At 42.9% G+C, this 15702-nt stretch overlaps 1 protein-coding gene and 1 pseudogene across 1 annotated transcript in view; one reads left to right on the forward strand and one right to left on the reverse strand.

The window, feature by feature from the left end:
* The window catches only part of GAD2 (glutamate decarboxylase 2), a 73273-nt gene that overhangs the window by 37002 nt on the left and 20569 nt on the right, over nucleotides 1-15702 (forward strand). Inside the window, exons 9-11 of the mRNA XM_016218656.2 lie at nucleotides 10236-10290; nucleotides 11729-11845; nucleotides 13263-13327. Of these exons, the coding sequence (XP_016074142.2) occupies nucleotides 10236-10290; nucleotides 11729-11845; nucleotides 13263-13327 (237 nt within the window). The remainder of the gene's footprint in view (nucleotides 1-10235; nucleotides 10291-11728; nucleotides 11846-13262; nucleotides 13328-15702) is intronic.
* Nucleotides 680-2636, reverse strand: LOC107541553 (fidgetin-like protein 1; annotated as a pseudogene).

A 15702-nucleotide genomic window follows, 5' to 3' on the forward strand; every position in this document is an offset into this window, starting at 1 on the left:
TGTTCTTTTGTTTGCGGGCTACTTTTTAAAAATTGAATGTCCTTATTTACATTTTCTAGTTAGTTGTATTTTAGAATTGTTTTCCCAGATTCCCATTCCCTTACAACTCCCATTGGCATCCTGTTGGAATTGTGTTTAGAGATTAATTGTATGTATTTACCATGCTGAGTTTTCTTACCAAGAACATGATGTATCTCTCCATTTATCCAAATCTTTTTTGTGTCCTTTGGTAAGGATCGGTATTCTTCTTTAATTTCTGAACATGCTTTATTAGTTAGTCCTGATAAGGGAAGAAAACTTGATCGGGTTACAAACCAGACAAAGTGAAAGCTGGCACTATTACTCAGCTTTTGGTGAGATCTCAAATCTGTTGAACAGCAGTAAGCAAAGCTGTTTCCAGCGTATACCGCTGTACTAGCCAACACTAAGAAAAAAGTTTTCTTCTCCTTTTATATGAATAGGTGCACACATTAAGCAATAACTGGAAGAAAAATCACGTTTCATTAACACAGGCCTTTGATCAACTGTAAAATCTGAGCTGTCGCTAGTCTGTTTTATTTGAGGTATCGGATTCAGAACACACACTAAAAGTACAATTAATAAATCCCCAGTTTTCTGTGCTAAAGCATGGAAAAGACTCCACTACAAAGATGCCATCTTTCCATTTTAAGTGTCCCATTTACTTTACCCCATCAAAAGTTTTGTTCCAGTTTTCATAAAGCTCCACATCTTTTGGAGACATACTGGGTCGCAAAGTTCTAAAAGCATTTTCAAAATCAGTGTGAGCTGTTGGTGGAACTTGATCTGGCGTCACTGTGGCGATGGGGGCAGCCTGTAAACTGGGACTGGGATGAAGGGACACCTCTCTGCACAGCGACAGCCCTTCAGATCGCTTCACAACCAGCTCACTTTCCTCCTCACGGAGACAACCCTGCTCCCTGGACGGCAGATTAATTGCTGTTTCCTGGCTAATGCTTCTGGGAGGGGAATGTAGAGCCTTTTCATTAACCTCCTCTGGGGAGCCTCATCAATTTCTTGAGGCCGATGGGTTGCTCCCACTTCTAGCAGAAAATCTTCAGAAAACGTGGTTGTTCCATGTACCTAACTCAAAACTCGGTTTTTATCCCCGTAGAAGAATCATGCTCACCATCTCCCTGCTGAGATAACGGAATCATTTCCATCAATAACTAGCACAGCTGGCTGCTGGCACCTTGCAACAGCAAACAACGCACAAACCATTTTCTTCCCCTCGCCTACCCACTTAGAGGCCAAGGAGGAGGCAGAGATACTGAAGACAGTTGCTCCAGACTGACTAGCAACGCCCTTGCCAATCAGTCTTTTCCCAGTCCCAGGAGGACTGAAGAACAGAATTCCTTTAAGGAGGTCCTGGTAAACCAGATATCTGGCCTCATCATGGGCCACACAACTATCTCCTTTATTGTGGCTTTGGCATATTCTACCCCTGTGACATCTTCTCAGTTTACTGGGGGCCCATAGTCCCTAATCTCATTCATAATCAGTTCAATCATCTTTGGCTCCAAGCTCTTCAGATGCTCATCAACTGGATGTGCTGGTTCTGTGGATCCGGCACTGTCAGACTTACACTGCACCCCCCCTTTGGATCCCCCTGCCCTGTCTTGCTTCGATACAGGGGTGACAAACTGCTCCCAAAGACTTTTTTACACCACCTTATGAAAACCCTGATGCACAAGGGGGTATGTGATACATATGTATTTTTTCAATTTAAATTTTCCTTTTGTTGATCTACCCAAAATTGTCCTTTTGCAGTTTTAAAAGCTGCCAGGCTGCTTTCTTCTCTTTGGCCATTGTCTCTGGTTTACTAAAAGCCTCATTCAGCATTGGGGTAGAAAGTGCGTCAGTGGGGCCAGAACCGTAAACAGCTTTCCTTTCCTGTGGATTTTCGCTGTCAGAATGAGATGAGAGCACGTTCAGGCCTGTGCTGGCCTTTGGAGAGCTGATGCTTTCCCTTCTGACACTGACAAGTAATGGTGTGGCATGGAATTTTGCAGTGGCTAATTCACCAACAGGCGTTGACAATGTGGGACCCGTCTTTCGGGGTGTTTGTCATCACAGGTGGCTGTACATTCTGAGGGCCCTTCAATGGGCTGCTCCCTGGGAAGTCTTGAGTCTCATCTGTATCATGAACTGGGTTGGTTAATGGGCCACTCTCCTCAGAACCACTGCAAACTCTAAATTTAGGAGATGGAAGACAACAGCCTCTTTACGGATTACTACTGAGGCACCAGAAGGTGCCAACAGGGAGTTTTTGAATTTTTTGCCAGCCTGCATCATCTCCTGTACATTTCTTATTTTGAAAACATTATTTATCGACGAACCAGACTCCCACTTGTCACAGTCAGTTTGCTGAGATCTTGCTAAAATTAAAATGGTTTCCGCATAGTTATTCAAGCCAGTTTCAACACTGTCAGAATTAATAATTGCAGAATATTTCTCTGAATATTTTTTGAATAGTTTGATAGCACAGAGCTGGGAAACCTCAGAGTTTGCCCATGCATCCTGAATGCCTTCTGTCCAGCAGTGCATGTGCCAGATGCAATTGCAAAGTAGTTCTTCAACCAACTCAGGTGCACAGACCTAGAGCCCAAGGCCAGCATTTTAGAGATTCAAGCTTGAGGTTTAAGTCTGGTCTCCAAGGGAAAGCAGATGAATGATCTTAAGCAAACCTCTTAATATCACAAGTCTTCAGTTTTATCTGGAGCTTCCAAAGAGCACACAAACCAATGTGCGTGCCTGCTTGTATTTTTCTTATAGATTACTGGTTATTAATTTTAAAAATTTTCTATATATTCTTGAATCAATTCTTTTAACTTACATTTCCCTGGGGAGGGAGGTTTATCTATTTCCTCAAAACTTTAAGATTAGCATAAGGCTTTCCATAGAACTCTTTTATAATATTAAATATATATATATATATATATATCTTCTTTCTCATTTCAAATGTTACATTTTCTCTCTCTTTTTTAAATTGGACTAGTCCGGTATTTGTATATTCATCGATCTTTTCAATGTTCCATCTTTTTAATTTAAGTGAATTTATAGTTTCTAATTCATTGAAAAATTCACTCTTTCTGCCTACATGGTTGTTGTTGGATTGAATATTTAGTTTAGTTACTTTTATTCTCTGTTATTTAAATTCAAAAGCATTTCAGACTATACATTTTCCTCTGAAAATGATTTAGGATGACTCTCATATTTTTATATGTTGTATTCCCATGTCATTAATTTTTAAGGTTCTGTAATGGCAATTTTGGTTTTCTTCTTGTAACAAAAGTTATTTACAGTAGCCAAGCATGGTTTCTTACATGATAGATTGAACTTCTTATCATAATCCTTTTCTTCTCTCTACCAACAAGTTCACGGGCGAGGAATGGTAGTTTGGGGAGTAGGAGGAGTGATGAGAGATTGCCAGCAGACCTTCTCATGCACACAGATATTTCCCCTTATTGCATATGTCCCTTCTGTGTTAAACTAGCCCCCCATGGCAGCAATAAGAAGGTTTCATATGATAGAGAAAATGGCTCATTACCACATCATGGCTGGAGTCTCCAGTTGCATATCACTTGGATTGCTGTATAGCAAGTTGTGTGTGTGTGTGTTAGGTAAATGCTTTTTGGAGAAGTTAAATAAAATATGTATATATACACATATGTGTGTGTGTGTGTGTGTGTGTGTGTATTCATATAATTAGATACAAAAATCACCAAAAATAGCCTGCTCCCATATCCTGACCAAAGGCTAAGGAATCCCATTGTGCATATTGAAAAACACATCTTAAAAGAGAAAAATATGGTTGTTACAGTTAAAGTTATTTTTATGCAAATCAAACTACTCATCAAAAGGACCAAGGAAGCTCACTGTTCATAATTATGGTATAATTGTTTGCACAGGGCTTGGTTTTGTAAAGCAGGTGCTTCCTGGATGATCTGTTTTGACTTCTATTTGTTAGTTTATCTAACCGGGACTTTCCTAAGATAGGTTACCCACATCAGCAGTGGCCACGTGGAGACACATGGAGCTCTTTTTTCCCCAAGGAACCTCTCTGTAAGTTTTACTGCTGCTGTGTAAATTCCTACCACAAGTTTTTCTCAAGACAACCCTTGCCGTTTTTTAAGTTCCATACAGTCTGGGCAATTTGATAACTCGCTTGGGTCCATGAACTCCCCTTGTTGTCTGTGTGTTCAAGAAATAGTTTTGCTTAGCATTGACTAGTTTAAAATTAAAAAACGTACAAAAAACTAGCAGGGTTCTGTTACTCCTCTAACATTTGGGTGCTACACTAGAAAGAATGAAAAACTTCAAAGAATGATAGAGCAATATGTTTTAGCAGGAGCTTATATATTCTCCTCATTTTATTAATCAGTGCTAATAGCAAAGAACTGAGACCAAGGAACCACTCAGTTCAAGGGACTTCCAGACAATCATAGTGGAAATGTTACATCATTACAATTCTAGAACTCAACTGGAACAGTCTCATGTTAAGTCAAGGGAGCAGGTATTTTGTTTAAACCACATAAATGCTTTGGAAAACATGTGTTGTACGGGGCTAAGCACCTGGTTTCTGATGTCACACAGCTCTAGGTTAGACATCTTCCTCCCACCAGCTGTGTGACATCCTGCAGGTCACATAATGCTAGTACTATTACCACTAACAACGAGATTATCTAACATGTATTGAATGGTTACTATATGCTGGGCAGAGTTTTACACTTAGTGCTCTATAGTGTTTTATATTTCCTATTTTATTGAATCCTCATGTAAACCTCTTGAGGCAAGTACGATTGTCATCGTTTGCAAATGAGTAGAAGGTGCCTGGCCAGGTGTGGCTCAGAGGTTGAGCATCGGCCTAGAATCCAGGCGATCGGGGTTCGATTCCCGGTCAGGACATATGCCTGGGCTGCGGGCTCGATCAATGACTCTCTCATCATTGACGTTTCTGTCTCTCTCTCTCCTTTCCTCTCTCTGAAATCAATAAAGATATATTTTTAAAAAACAAAAAAACAAATGAGTAGAAGGAAGAGCTAAATTCTTCAAGTACACAGTGTAGGACCTGGAGCAGGAGCCCAGTTATTCTGTCTCCACATTTCAGACTTTTAGCCACATTCAGCTGCGCCTTGGAGCCTCAGTTTCCTTATCTAAGGCACAGTGCAGTGACTCCTTCTAAAGCTGGTAATTCACTATCACTGCCGGTAGTGTTGCCATTAACAGTGGTTGTAACGTTAGTGGATGTCTAACCGGAAGGATTCACACATCCTTTCTTCTTTGCATTCATATCTGTGTGCACAGAGCCAAGCTCTACTAGCTTAGGAAAGGCTGGCAGAACTCCTGCAGGTTCAGCCGGGCAATGAGAGGGTCACCGGTGACTCAAGCACCCCATACGTGACCATTCGAATGCCTGCCTAGAGATGTCTCTCCAGTAGTGTTCTCCTTTTGGTAAGATAGGGAGCTTTCTCCTTCAGAGCCATGGAAGATAGCCACGCTTCTGAGTCAGAAGTCCACAACTGTGTAATCCGTGTGTTTCGCCCTTCCCACAAGATTTTTCCTGCTGGCAGCCCTAGCTGGCATTGTGGGATTTGGCCCAGCCATCTTTCTGAAGTTATCTGACCCTATAGCATCATGTGAATTTTCAAAGGCTGTTGCTAATCAGGAATTTAACACAAAACAGCAACATTCAAAGCAGCACTGTGGTTCAAGCCACTTTAGTGGAGTCCTGTCTTAAACACCACCAGCTAACAGCAGCATTACAAAGCATCAGCCACAGCTTCACTGTGAGCCTAAAGACTGGATGCGTAAACATTAAAGATAACTTTGTGCTGTGGAAATGCTTTTAGAACAGACATAGAGAATGCAACAGCTGCCATCCAAAGCTGCTCTGCACCAAGAGATGCTGGTCTGAAGAGCCAGAACTGGCCAGACAGCGCCAAATCCTCAGAAGAGCCCGCTGGTTGCTGCCTGATGTACTCGTCCCACGGCACATGGGCAGGCGGGAGCGCACAGTGCCGCATCTGGAGCTCCCTCTGCTCCCTGCCCCAAGCCGTGATGGCTCAAAACCAGGGGTCACAGGAAAAGTACTTGGCTAGTATGCTACACAGTTATTTAAATGCCTACCAGGTGAAAACTTCCATTTCTAAAGCAACATTTCTTGGAGCTAAGTCTACCCGCTTCAGCGTCACCCTGGCTGCTTGTCAGAAATGCAAATTCCTATGCCTGTTTGTCACCTATGTTATTATTTATCTCCCTCGCTGGCATGTAAGCCTTGGGGAGTAGAAACTGATCTGTCTACCCTGGGACCCCAGCACCCTTCGCAGTGTTTAGCACAAAGTAAGTGCTAAGTAAATATTTGTGGGATTAATTAATTCCTGGGTCTTATAACTGACCTACTGAATCAAAATCCCTAAGAGGAGGGCCAAAGACTCTTCATTTTAAAGACACACACAGGTGATTTTTATGCTCGCTAAATTTTAAGAACCATTGTTCTAAAGTAATTCAGCCAATTCTCAGATAAATAGAAAGATGAAAAGTTTTGTCTCCAGAGGCCCCCACACTAGCCTTCCGGTCAGAGAGTAAGGTAAAGGAAACATATTAATATCATCCTTGGGTCAAACTTCCACCTTCTAGTCACACACCTCCAACGAATGTTGATCTGCCACCTGCCGTGTGCCAGGCTCTGGGTTCCCAAGTGGACAAAACAGATATGGGCATGGAAGACAGAGTGCCTAGGAAAGACAGGAGCCTGCCCTGTCAGGAGCCACACCCATCACTTTCCACCCTGCAAGCAGCAAATCTGTGGACTTGATGACAGTAGTGGCCCTTAATTCACAGTTTCTCTTTCCAGTCAGCTGGGGTCCAAAAATATTAAATGGAAAATTCCACAAGTGCTCTGACTGGTTTTGCTCAGTGGTTAGATCATCAGCCGAAGGGTCTTGGGTTTGATTCCTGGTCAAGGGCACGCACCTTGGTTGCAGGCTCCATCGGTGCGGGAAGCAACTAATCGATGTGTCTCTCTCGCATGGATGTTTCTCTCTCTCCCTGTGCCCGTCTTCCCTTCCCTCCACTCTCTCTAAAAAAAAATGGAAAAAAAATATCCTCAGGTAAGGATAAAAAAAGCAACAAAAATTCCAGAAGTAATTCGTAAGTTTTAAATTGCGCGTTGTTGCGAGTATCGTGGTGAAATCTCACGCTGTTCTGCTTCATGCCTTGGTCGAGGGCCTCCGCGCTGTAGTCCGTAGTGCAGGCGCTCCCTACGCATTGGTCACTTGGTAGCCGTCTAGGTGATCAGACTGACTGTCTCAGTATCGCAGTGCTTGTGTTCAAGTCACCCTTATTTTACTTAATGGCCCCAACATGTAAGAGAGTGATGGCGACAATTCAGATGCCAAAGAGAAGCCATAAAGGGCTTCCTTTAAGTGAAAAGTTGAGGACAGACAATAAGCTGTTTTCAGAGAGAGAGAGAGACCACATTTACTAGTTGTTTATCTCTTACTGTGCCTCACAATAAACTCTCGCATAGTTATGTATGTATAGGAAAAAACATAGTATATATAGGGTTTGGTACTATCCACTGGGGGTTGTGGATAAAGGGGGGCGGGAGTCCTGCCCCTTCCTGCGGCCCCACAGCTCACTGATCTGGAAATGGAAGCCAGGGTATGTTCATTACTGCTTTCCTGGAGGACTTGACTGGCACATCTGATCCATGAGAGCCAGATATTATCTTAAAGGATTAATCTTCTCCTAAAAGACTCCAATCTTCCCAAATAGGTTTCCTATATGTTGGCCCTTCGAGTTTGTGCTGGAAACTGGGCATTTTATTTCTAGTTACAACCAGACTTTTACCAGCTTTCGATCTTGGGCAGTCACTTCACCTCTCTTGACCTGTTTTCTCATTTGCAAAATCAGACAATTAAACTAGAATCAGGTCTTGAGCCCCTTCCAGTTCTAATGTCCCCTAATCTGTGACACCTGACTGCCTAAGTTTAACGGAACAGCCAGATGGGATTAGATGAGCAGATAGCACCTGTCAAGCTACACCTCAAACTCAGCAAGGCAGAGGTGATTGGCTTTGGTAGACTAGGTAAAATTGGGGATTTGTAAACAATTTCTGGGAATTCTCTCAATTTCTTTATACTTCAAAGGTACTACGGTAAATTTAATGTGCTTAGAACTTTATAAAGATAAATTTCCTCTGAAATGTGAACATTTTGTTTATAGCAGGGCTGGAGCGAGGTGTTTTGTCAGAGCCTGGTGTAGGAGAGGTGACAATCACTACTTTGAGGGCTGCTCCCAGGCTAAGCTGTGAAGTAAAGAGACAAATATGGGGAGTGACATGCCCTCCCCACCTTTGCATTCCCTCTGTCCCTCCTTCTGTCCCCATCACACAGAAGTTTCCCAAAGGTGGGTGCTCTGAATCAGAGTGCACCCTTTGCACCAAGTGTACATTCAATGCGCTTTGTTCCCTACCGCCCTGACTGACTAATCACTGCTAACCTGTCCATCACCATCGCCAGGTAATTGCATTTTAACTGCCTTTCTTTGGAAAACAGCTTCACATAAATCAGTGGTTCTCAATGCCTTCAGGCGTAATGTCTGCTTTATATTCCAACTATTTGCAACACCTCCTTTATTAGCTTGAAATTGTAGAAAATGTAGCTTACCTGCTCACTATATAATGCCCAAATTATGTTTTTAAATGGAGAAATGTTAGCAAAGTCATTAACAATAAAATAACATTTCAATATGCAAAAGCTTAGGCAAGATCACAGTAGGAGATGTCAAGAAGCAGCCCAATCCTTGTGCTGTATGTAGAATCACAGGGATAGCCACACATGGACGATTGAGCTAGTGACAAATACTAACACCCTGCTTACTGCTCACTATATGCTAGTAGCATCCCCCCCACCATGTATTGTTACAATCTCCTCCTCATAATTTATTTTTCCAAATTGCCTTAAAAAAAAGAAAAAAACTAGGTCAAGAACCTTGATGTTTAAACAGGTTAACAACAGCAAGAGAGCTCTGTTGGTTTAAAGAATATTTCACTGCCTCCAGTGCCCTGTGCCTGTGTGTCTGCCCTTTGCCAGTTTTTTCCCAAACGTCTTAAGATAGGAATGTCGCGATCCATAATAGTCCCAACAATAAAAGCTAACATTTATTGAATGCTTCCCATATGCTAAACACTTTTTAAATAATTTTGCATTTATTAACTCATTTAATCCTCATAACTCCATAAGTAATACTATTACCACTATGTTCTAGGGGTAGTAATAATAATACACACAGGGAAATTAAGAAGCTTGACTAAGATCACACATCTAGCCACACCTCGCTTCTTGGAGAAATCAGCTCCTCCAGTTGGTTATTATATTAATGGGGTTTTATAGTAAGCAAAGCACTATCCGTATTTTTATTTTAGGAAAGAAACATTACTAGGATGAAAGGATGTTTCTTACTCCAATTCCTGTTTGAAATTTGAGCCCATGAGTTCTTGGCCTGCTTCATGTTTTTAGCACTTAGAATGTAATTAAGTTGCGTTTTGGCTTAATATTTCTTTCAAATGCTTCAGAATGGATTTTTCGCTTCTTGGTATTTTGTTTATATGTGAAATTACAGGTCCATTCATTAGAAGATTTGAAATATAAATCTTTTCCTGCACTCTCCTTCCATTACCAAGTGCCTTGCTCCAAAGCAGCCTTGTTTTAACAAAATTAAGAGGATGACCTAAAAAGCAGGGGGTGCTGGGTGGCTGTTCTGACAGCACAGCGTGGTCAGGAGTCCCCGGAACCTGCCAGAAAGTGCAGGCTTGCATCATTGAGGGAGGAAATGCATTTCTTTCTGAAAAGAGGCAAGGAGCTGTTTAAACTGATCATTATTATCAAGGGTTTAGGGTTGGACGTTTACCCTCATGTGGCAACTTGTCAAAGACAAAAAAAGTAAGTTATTTAAAGCAAATCTAGCCCGGCCGGGTGTGGCTCAGAGGTTGAGTGTTGACCTAGGATCCAGGCAATTGGGGTTCGATTCCCGGTCAGGGCACATGCCCGGGTTGCGGGCTCCATCAGTGACTCTCTCATCACTGACGTTTCTGTCTCTCTCTCCCCCTCTCCTTTCCTGTCTCTGAAATCAATAAAGATATATTTAAAAAATAATAATTAAAAAAATAAATAAATAAATAAAGCAAATCTATAATCTATTTTTCCTTTCAGGGGGAAAATGATCCCATCTGATCTTGAAAGAAGGATCCTTGAAGCCAAACAAAAAGTAAGTTTTTGTAGGGAGCTTTATCTAGCCCATACAAGTTAAGGATACAAATTTGTATTCCTATCCAGTGGAGAACACATGTTGGTTTTATTTTTAAAAAGAGGACCCGAGCCTCAACCTCCCAGCTTTAATGAGAATGTGGAATTTTGCATCCAGTCATTACTTATTTCTCTGAGTTGTAGGCTCTGCTTTCAAAAGGTCTAAGTTGCTGAATAAATAACATACACAATAATATTGTATGAGTTTCCAAAGCATTTGTCTTCTCGTATGATGAGGTAGGTTTGGCATCAAACAGACACATTTGAGAGATCAGAAAATGGGAAATATCAGAACGCTAATGTGGCGTGTCAGTTACCGCGTGAGGTTATTTGAAAGGGGCCATTTTTCCTGCCTGTACACATACTGATAAGATTGGTTCTCCAAACGTCTTATTTTTCAGAAGCAATTTAGAACTCTTTTTAGAAGTAACAAGTTCTAAAGGCCTGCTAAAGATTCCCACAAAGCTCTGGGAGGTCATTTATACCCCTGGAGGGTTCTCAAGCCGGAGAGCGTGTTTCTAGAATTCTCGTAGCTTAACTTTCACTGGATATAACCTGCAGTTCCTAGTTCAATGCTGTAACACGCTTTGATTATTAGGACCTCAGGAATACTTATTTCTATTTATATGCACTCCCCCCCACCCCTACAAATTGGCAGCAAGGAGGTTCCGGGTGTTCTTGCACTGAACTACTTCTTGAAACATAAATGACAGATTAAGCCTTTGCTGCCACCTGCAGACTGACTGTAACATCACGTTGCACCGCGTGGAGTGACACGTTCATCCTGTTGGAGCCCTTCCTCTGCCTGCTTTCAGCAGCCACCGATCATTTGAGCCAATTTCATTTAGCCAGGGCCAGGCACCCTGGGAACTGCGAATGGGGGTAAAAGCCGTGGCTTATTGTTTAGCCCCATCCAAACCCTCTTCTCTAAGACTCCAAATACGTTGTCTGAGGATTTTCCAAATAAGAGCAATGGGCCGGTCGGAGTTCCTTCTCATTGTTCTCTTTTCTGCTTATTTATTGAGTTCAAAGGCCCTGTTATGAAAAAGGAAGACTAGAAAGTTAGCAGATGGTGGGAGGGACGGCCAGAAAAGCTCCCTAGAATATAGAAATGACTTGTGAGCACCACAGAGCTTACTCACTCTGAGGCCACTGTAGCCTCTTCTGAGGACCAGAATGTCTCACTTATCCTAAGGCAACTGGCAGGTTCCACAGAAAGGCCTGGAGAACTCCCTGGAGCACGAATATTGTTCCTACCAGGCTCCAAGTTTGCAATAGCCCTTGCGAGGGCTCCACCACTGCACGTGTGCATGATGGGGGCGGATTTCCTGTGTCTTTGCCAGCTATTTTAAAGTCTTTGAACCCGTTTTACATTACTTGGGGCCTTCTCGTTTGCATAGGGATATGTTCCTTTCCTTGTGAGTGCCACAGCTGGGACCACCGTGTATGGAGCATTTGATCCCCTCTTAGCTGTCGCTGACATTTGCAAAAAGTATAAGATCTGGATGCATGTGGATGTAAGTATCCTATAGGGCCTTCCGCTAAGATGTCCTTGCACATTTTTGTTTTCTCTCTCTTTTACTTTAGGAGCTTATTTTCAAATGGTGATAGTTCAGCTTTTAAAGACTGCAAAGACAAAACAGCACACAACTCACAAAATATACAACATTCGCTGAAAGCAATCTGAGGCTGGTTGTGCCTTAATGTTCCCTACACGATAATATTCTTATTTCTTTGATTAGAAGCTGAACTGAGCACTTAGTCCTCAGTTCATTGAGTCATAATGTCCTATGTACATACACACAGTCATACGCATGCAGAGCTTACTTCCCCACAAGAATGATTGAAAGTTTAAATAGGAACTGCATTTATATAGGAAACCCAAAGGCTAAAAAAACTCAACTCCAATCCGGTATTTGTATATATTGAGCGGAAAGCAGACTTGACAACTTGCTAAGAAATACCTACCACCAAATTTCTAATTTCTTAGCTTGATCAACTAAGAAGATAAACTATATGTAAGAGTTTTGACTCCAGGCTTAGTCACACTCCATATATATATATATGGAGATGTGCCCACAAAAACATTTTCAAATGAAAAACTGTCAATATTTAGAAGGACAAATTGAAGGGATTTAAATTTAGGCCAGTATTTTTCAAAGTGTGGCTCAGAGATTGGCTGCTATCTGCAAACTATTAATGATCCAGGATGAGATAAGGAGTCGGTGCCAAGTTATCACTAAGCACAATGTTTGGTAGCCACAAAGAATGTTAACATTTTCCAGTGATCTCCATCTTGATGTCCTGTTTTTAAAGATTACTATACTAATTCAAATCTTAAAACTTGAGTACAAATTTTTAAGAGCCATGTTGTAATTGCTCAACTAATTGGTACAAATCACTGCTGCTTGCTTTTTTAGTGGGGGTGGTTTCTTTGTTTTGTTTTGTTTTTGACAGAGAAATGAGCTTATCCAACATTACACAGCAGTTAAATTGGGCTGTGAAGTCGTTTCTTCCCTCTAGAATCATCCAGAATTGTCAAGAGTTTTCCTTGCAACTTGGAAGATGTTTAAAGGGTCCCCAGTCCATATTCTTGACTCTAAACTGCGGAGATAATAGGTTTTCTCATTCTGAGATGATGAGCTTCCCTAGGACTATGAGTGCTGGTGATGGGCTGTGGGAGAATCTCTCATTCAGACTGAGCAACGTGGCCCCAATGTGGCACCTTACACCATGTAAATGTGGGATGGATTCGGAGACCTTAGGAGAGCCCCCCAATTTAAACTTTGAAAATCTAATGCTACATAAAGGTCGTCAATCCCTTAAGTTGCCTGGGGTCAAGGAGACTCTCACTATTCTGAAAGACACCAAACTATAGAAATCTAGGCAATGAAAAGCCACTACCCTTTTCCTTGTATGATCTTCCTATTTTAGGCTGCTTGGGGTGGCGGATTGCTGATGTCCCAGAAACACAAGTGGAAACTGAGCGGCGTGGAGAGGTACACACATTTTTCTTGTTCACAATGTAAAGTGTGAGAGCTAAGTGTGAAAAGCAAGTTGTACCAGATTTCCAAGAACTGTTGTATACAGGTCAGCCCGTTCTGTGCAGTGCTTGTGTGCCTTGGCTTGTGTGGTCACATACTTGTAAATATTGTATGTAATCAACAAAAAGAAATCAAAGCCCATATCTAATGACCCTGGGAATGTCTCCCGAACACAGAGATTCCTGACTGAGGCCTGTGGTTCACCAGAAGAATCAGGAATGACCTTCCCGGGATCTCTGAACCAAGCACCAAAATTGTTTAAAACTTTTCTAAGGAGAACATTTATAGTTTTTGGGTTCTGTAAAGGATAATACCCACTGCATTAAGAAACCAGTAAATAATTTAGCAAAGCAAAGAAATGCCTTGTAATTTATGTTGGGTTTGGATTTAAATGGCCAGTTCACTTAAAGTGGAACATGCTTTCATTCCCATAATATTGTTTTTCTGATATAGCTCTGATGGATGCTGCAAAGCACCTTTTATTCAGAAACTAAGCAGTAAATCATTGAGAAAAAAAACTGTGAAACACAAAAGAGATAATATTTGATTAGTGTAAAGCATATTCAGATCCAAAAGACAAAGGGAAAAAAATTACCAAACACAAAACCAGCCTCGGGCAGAGGGAGCTCAGACTTCCCTGTTCTCCCATCAGGACATGGCAGGTCAACGGTGGCTGTGAGCTCTGACACTGCAGGCAACTGAGAAAGCCTGAATTCATTCCTGGCTGCCAAATCCCCAGCATGCCCTGCCAAGTAGCCAGATGCTGCCCAGGAAAAGCTTTTCACTGGCTCTGCCCCTGGACAGCTTGGCATAGTTTCTGTTCCAGGGTGAGGAGAGAGGCTGATAGCCCCTGGGAGCATCTGTCAGCACTGGTCATTCAGAGCAGCGAGGCCAGAACAAACACACAGGCTGTGCTGTGTGCCACCCAGGCGCACTCACACCCAGGGAGTCTAGGAGTGAGAAAGCGGGGTGGAGTTACCGAGTCCGAGTCAGGGGCACCCTGCCTAGTGAAAGGAAGGCTGGGAGATTAGCACAGACCAGCAGGGCCGCTCTCCCTGAGTCAGCTGCCCTTCCTCTGATGGCAGGTACCTGCCCCCATTGGAGGTGTGACTAGACGAGGACAGGCCTGCCCCCTTCCCACACTGAGCCAGCTCTAGTCTCAGCTTCTGGTCCTTCAGGGCTTCTCACAGGCCGACTTCCTTTTGTCATAAGATCCGCATACAACCTGAAGCTTCAGGAGGAGGCAATGAACTAAACAGGGAGATATAGTGAACAGCAGAGAACAGTTGAGAAGCTGCCTGTTTAGATGAGCAGAACAGAAATGAAATTCATGTGCTTTCAACAGAGGTGCCCTGTGCACAGTCCCTTCTCTTCTTTGAGTTTCTCTTTGACTGACACAAAAAGTGAGCATCTGTTATTCTACCTTTAATGCCACCTGGGACTCCAAGTGCTGAAAGCCAGGCAGCATCCCACGCTGACGATTACTTGAAAGCCGCTAAATTGCCTCCCCTGAGCCTTGGAAAAATACACACCCCCACATCTTTGCACTAAAGACGGTTATTTGAAAGCAAAGCTTAGAACACTCTCAGTGGAACACAGAGTCCTCTGTGACTGCCACATGCTTGGAACTACATTGTAACAAACTCTGCTAAATGAAACAGCCAGACATGCAGTCCTGAAAATGAGGGACTGGTGGTGCTCTGCTTTGAGCAGAATCCCCTTGGCCACTCATCGACCTGAGGATCCATCTTGCTGACTTACCATCAGCAAAGGCCCCTTTCTTTGGGGAGCAAGGCTGTAAGGCCCATGGGAGCCCCTGGGCGTAATAATGTGCATGGGCACAAATTTAGGAAAGAAATTGGCCGCACTTGGGGTATCATGTTTTCCCGAGCATCAGGACTCACGCTAAAGTGGAGGAAATCCATAGCTGATTCTTGTCCCCAAACCCAGAGGTTCCGTCATGGTCACAGGGATCCCAGAGTGCCACCCTCATAACAAAATGGCACAAGCTCCCAGAGCCCCGCCTGGCATCCCCTTCGAGAACCAAGCCAATCCTCAGAAAGCAGCCTTCTTCCTCCCTAGCGCTGTGCCAACGTCTAGGACTGGTGTTGCTGAGAGGGCGAGCCAGGAGCCCCGATGCTCCAGAGTCTGTTCTGTGCGCTGTAAGCTGACTTCTTTAACCCTCCCGTAGCAGGCTGCCGCTCACCTACGACATCCACTGCTGTGGTCCCCTCGCCAGGCCTTCTGGCCCAGCTGAAGGTTCCGGCACAGCTTCTGTCCAGTTACTAGTGATTATGGAACATTCTCAAATATAGACCACATGTTAGGGC

The sequence above is a fragment of the Miniopterus natalensis genome, chromosome 1, assembly GCF_054644295.1.
Source record: "Miniopterus natalensis isolate mMinNat1 chromosome 1, mMinNat1.hap1, whole genome shotgun sequence".
Taxonomy (NCBI): Eukaryota; Metazoa; Chordata; class Mammalia; order Chiroptera; family Miniopteridae; genus Miniopterus; species Miniopterus natalensis.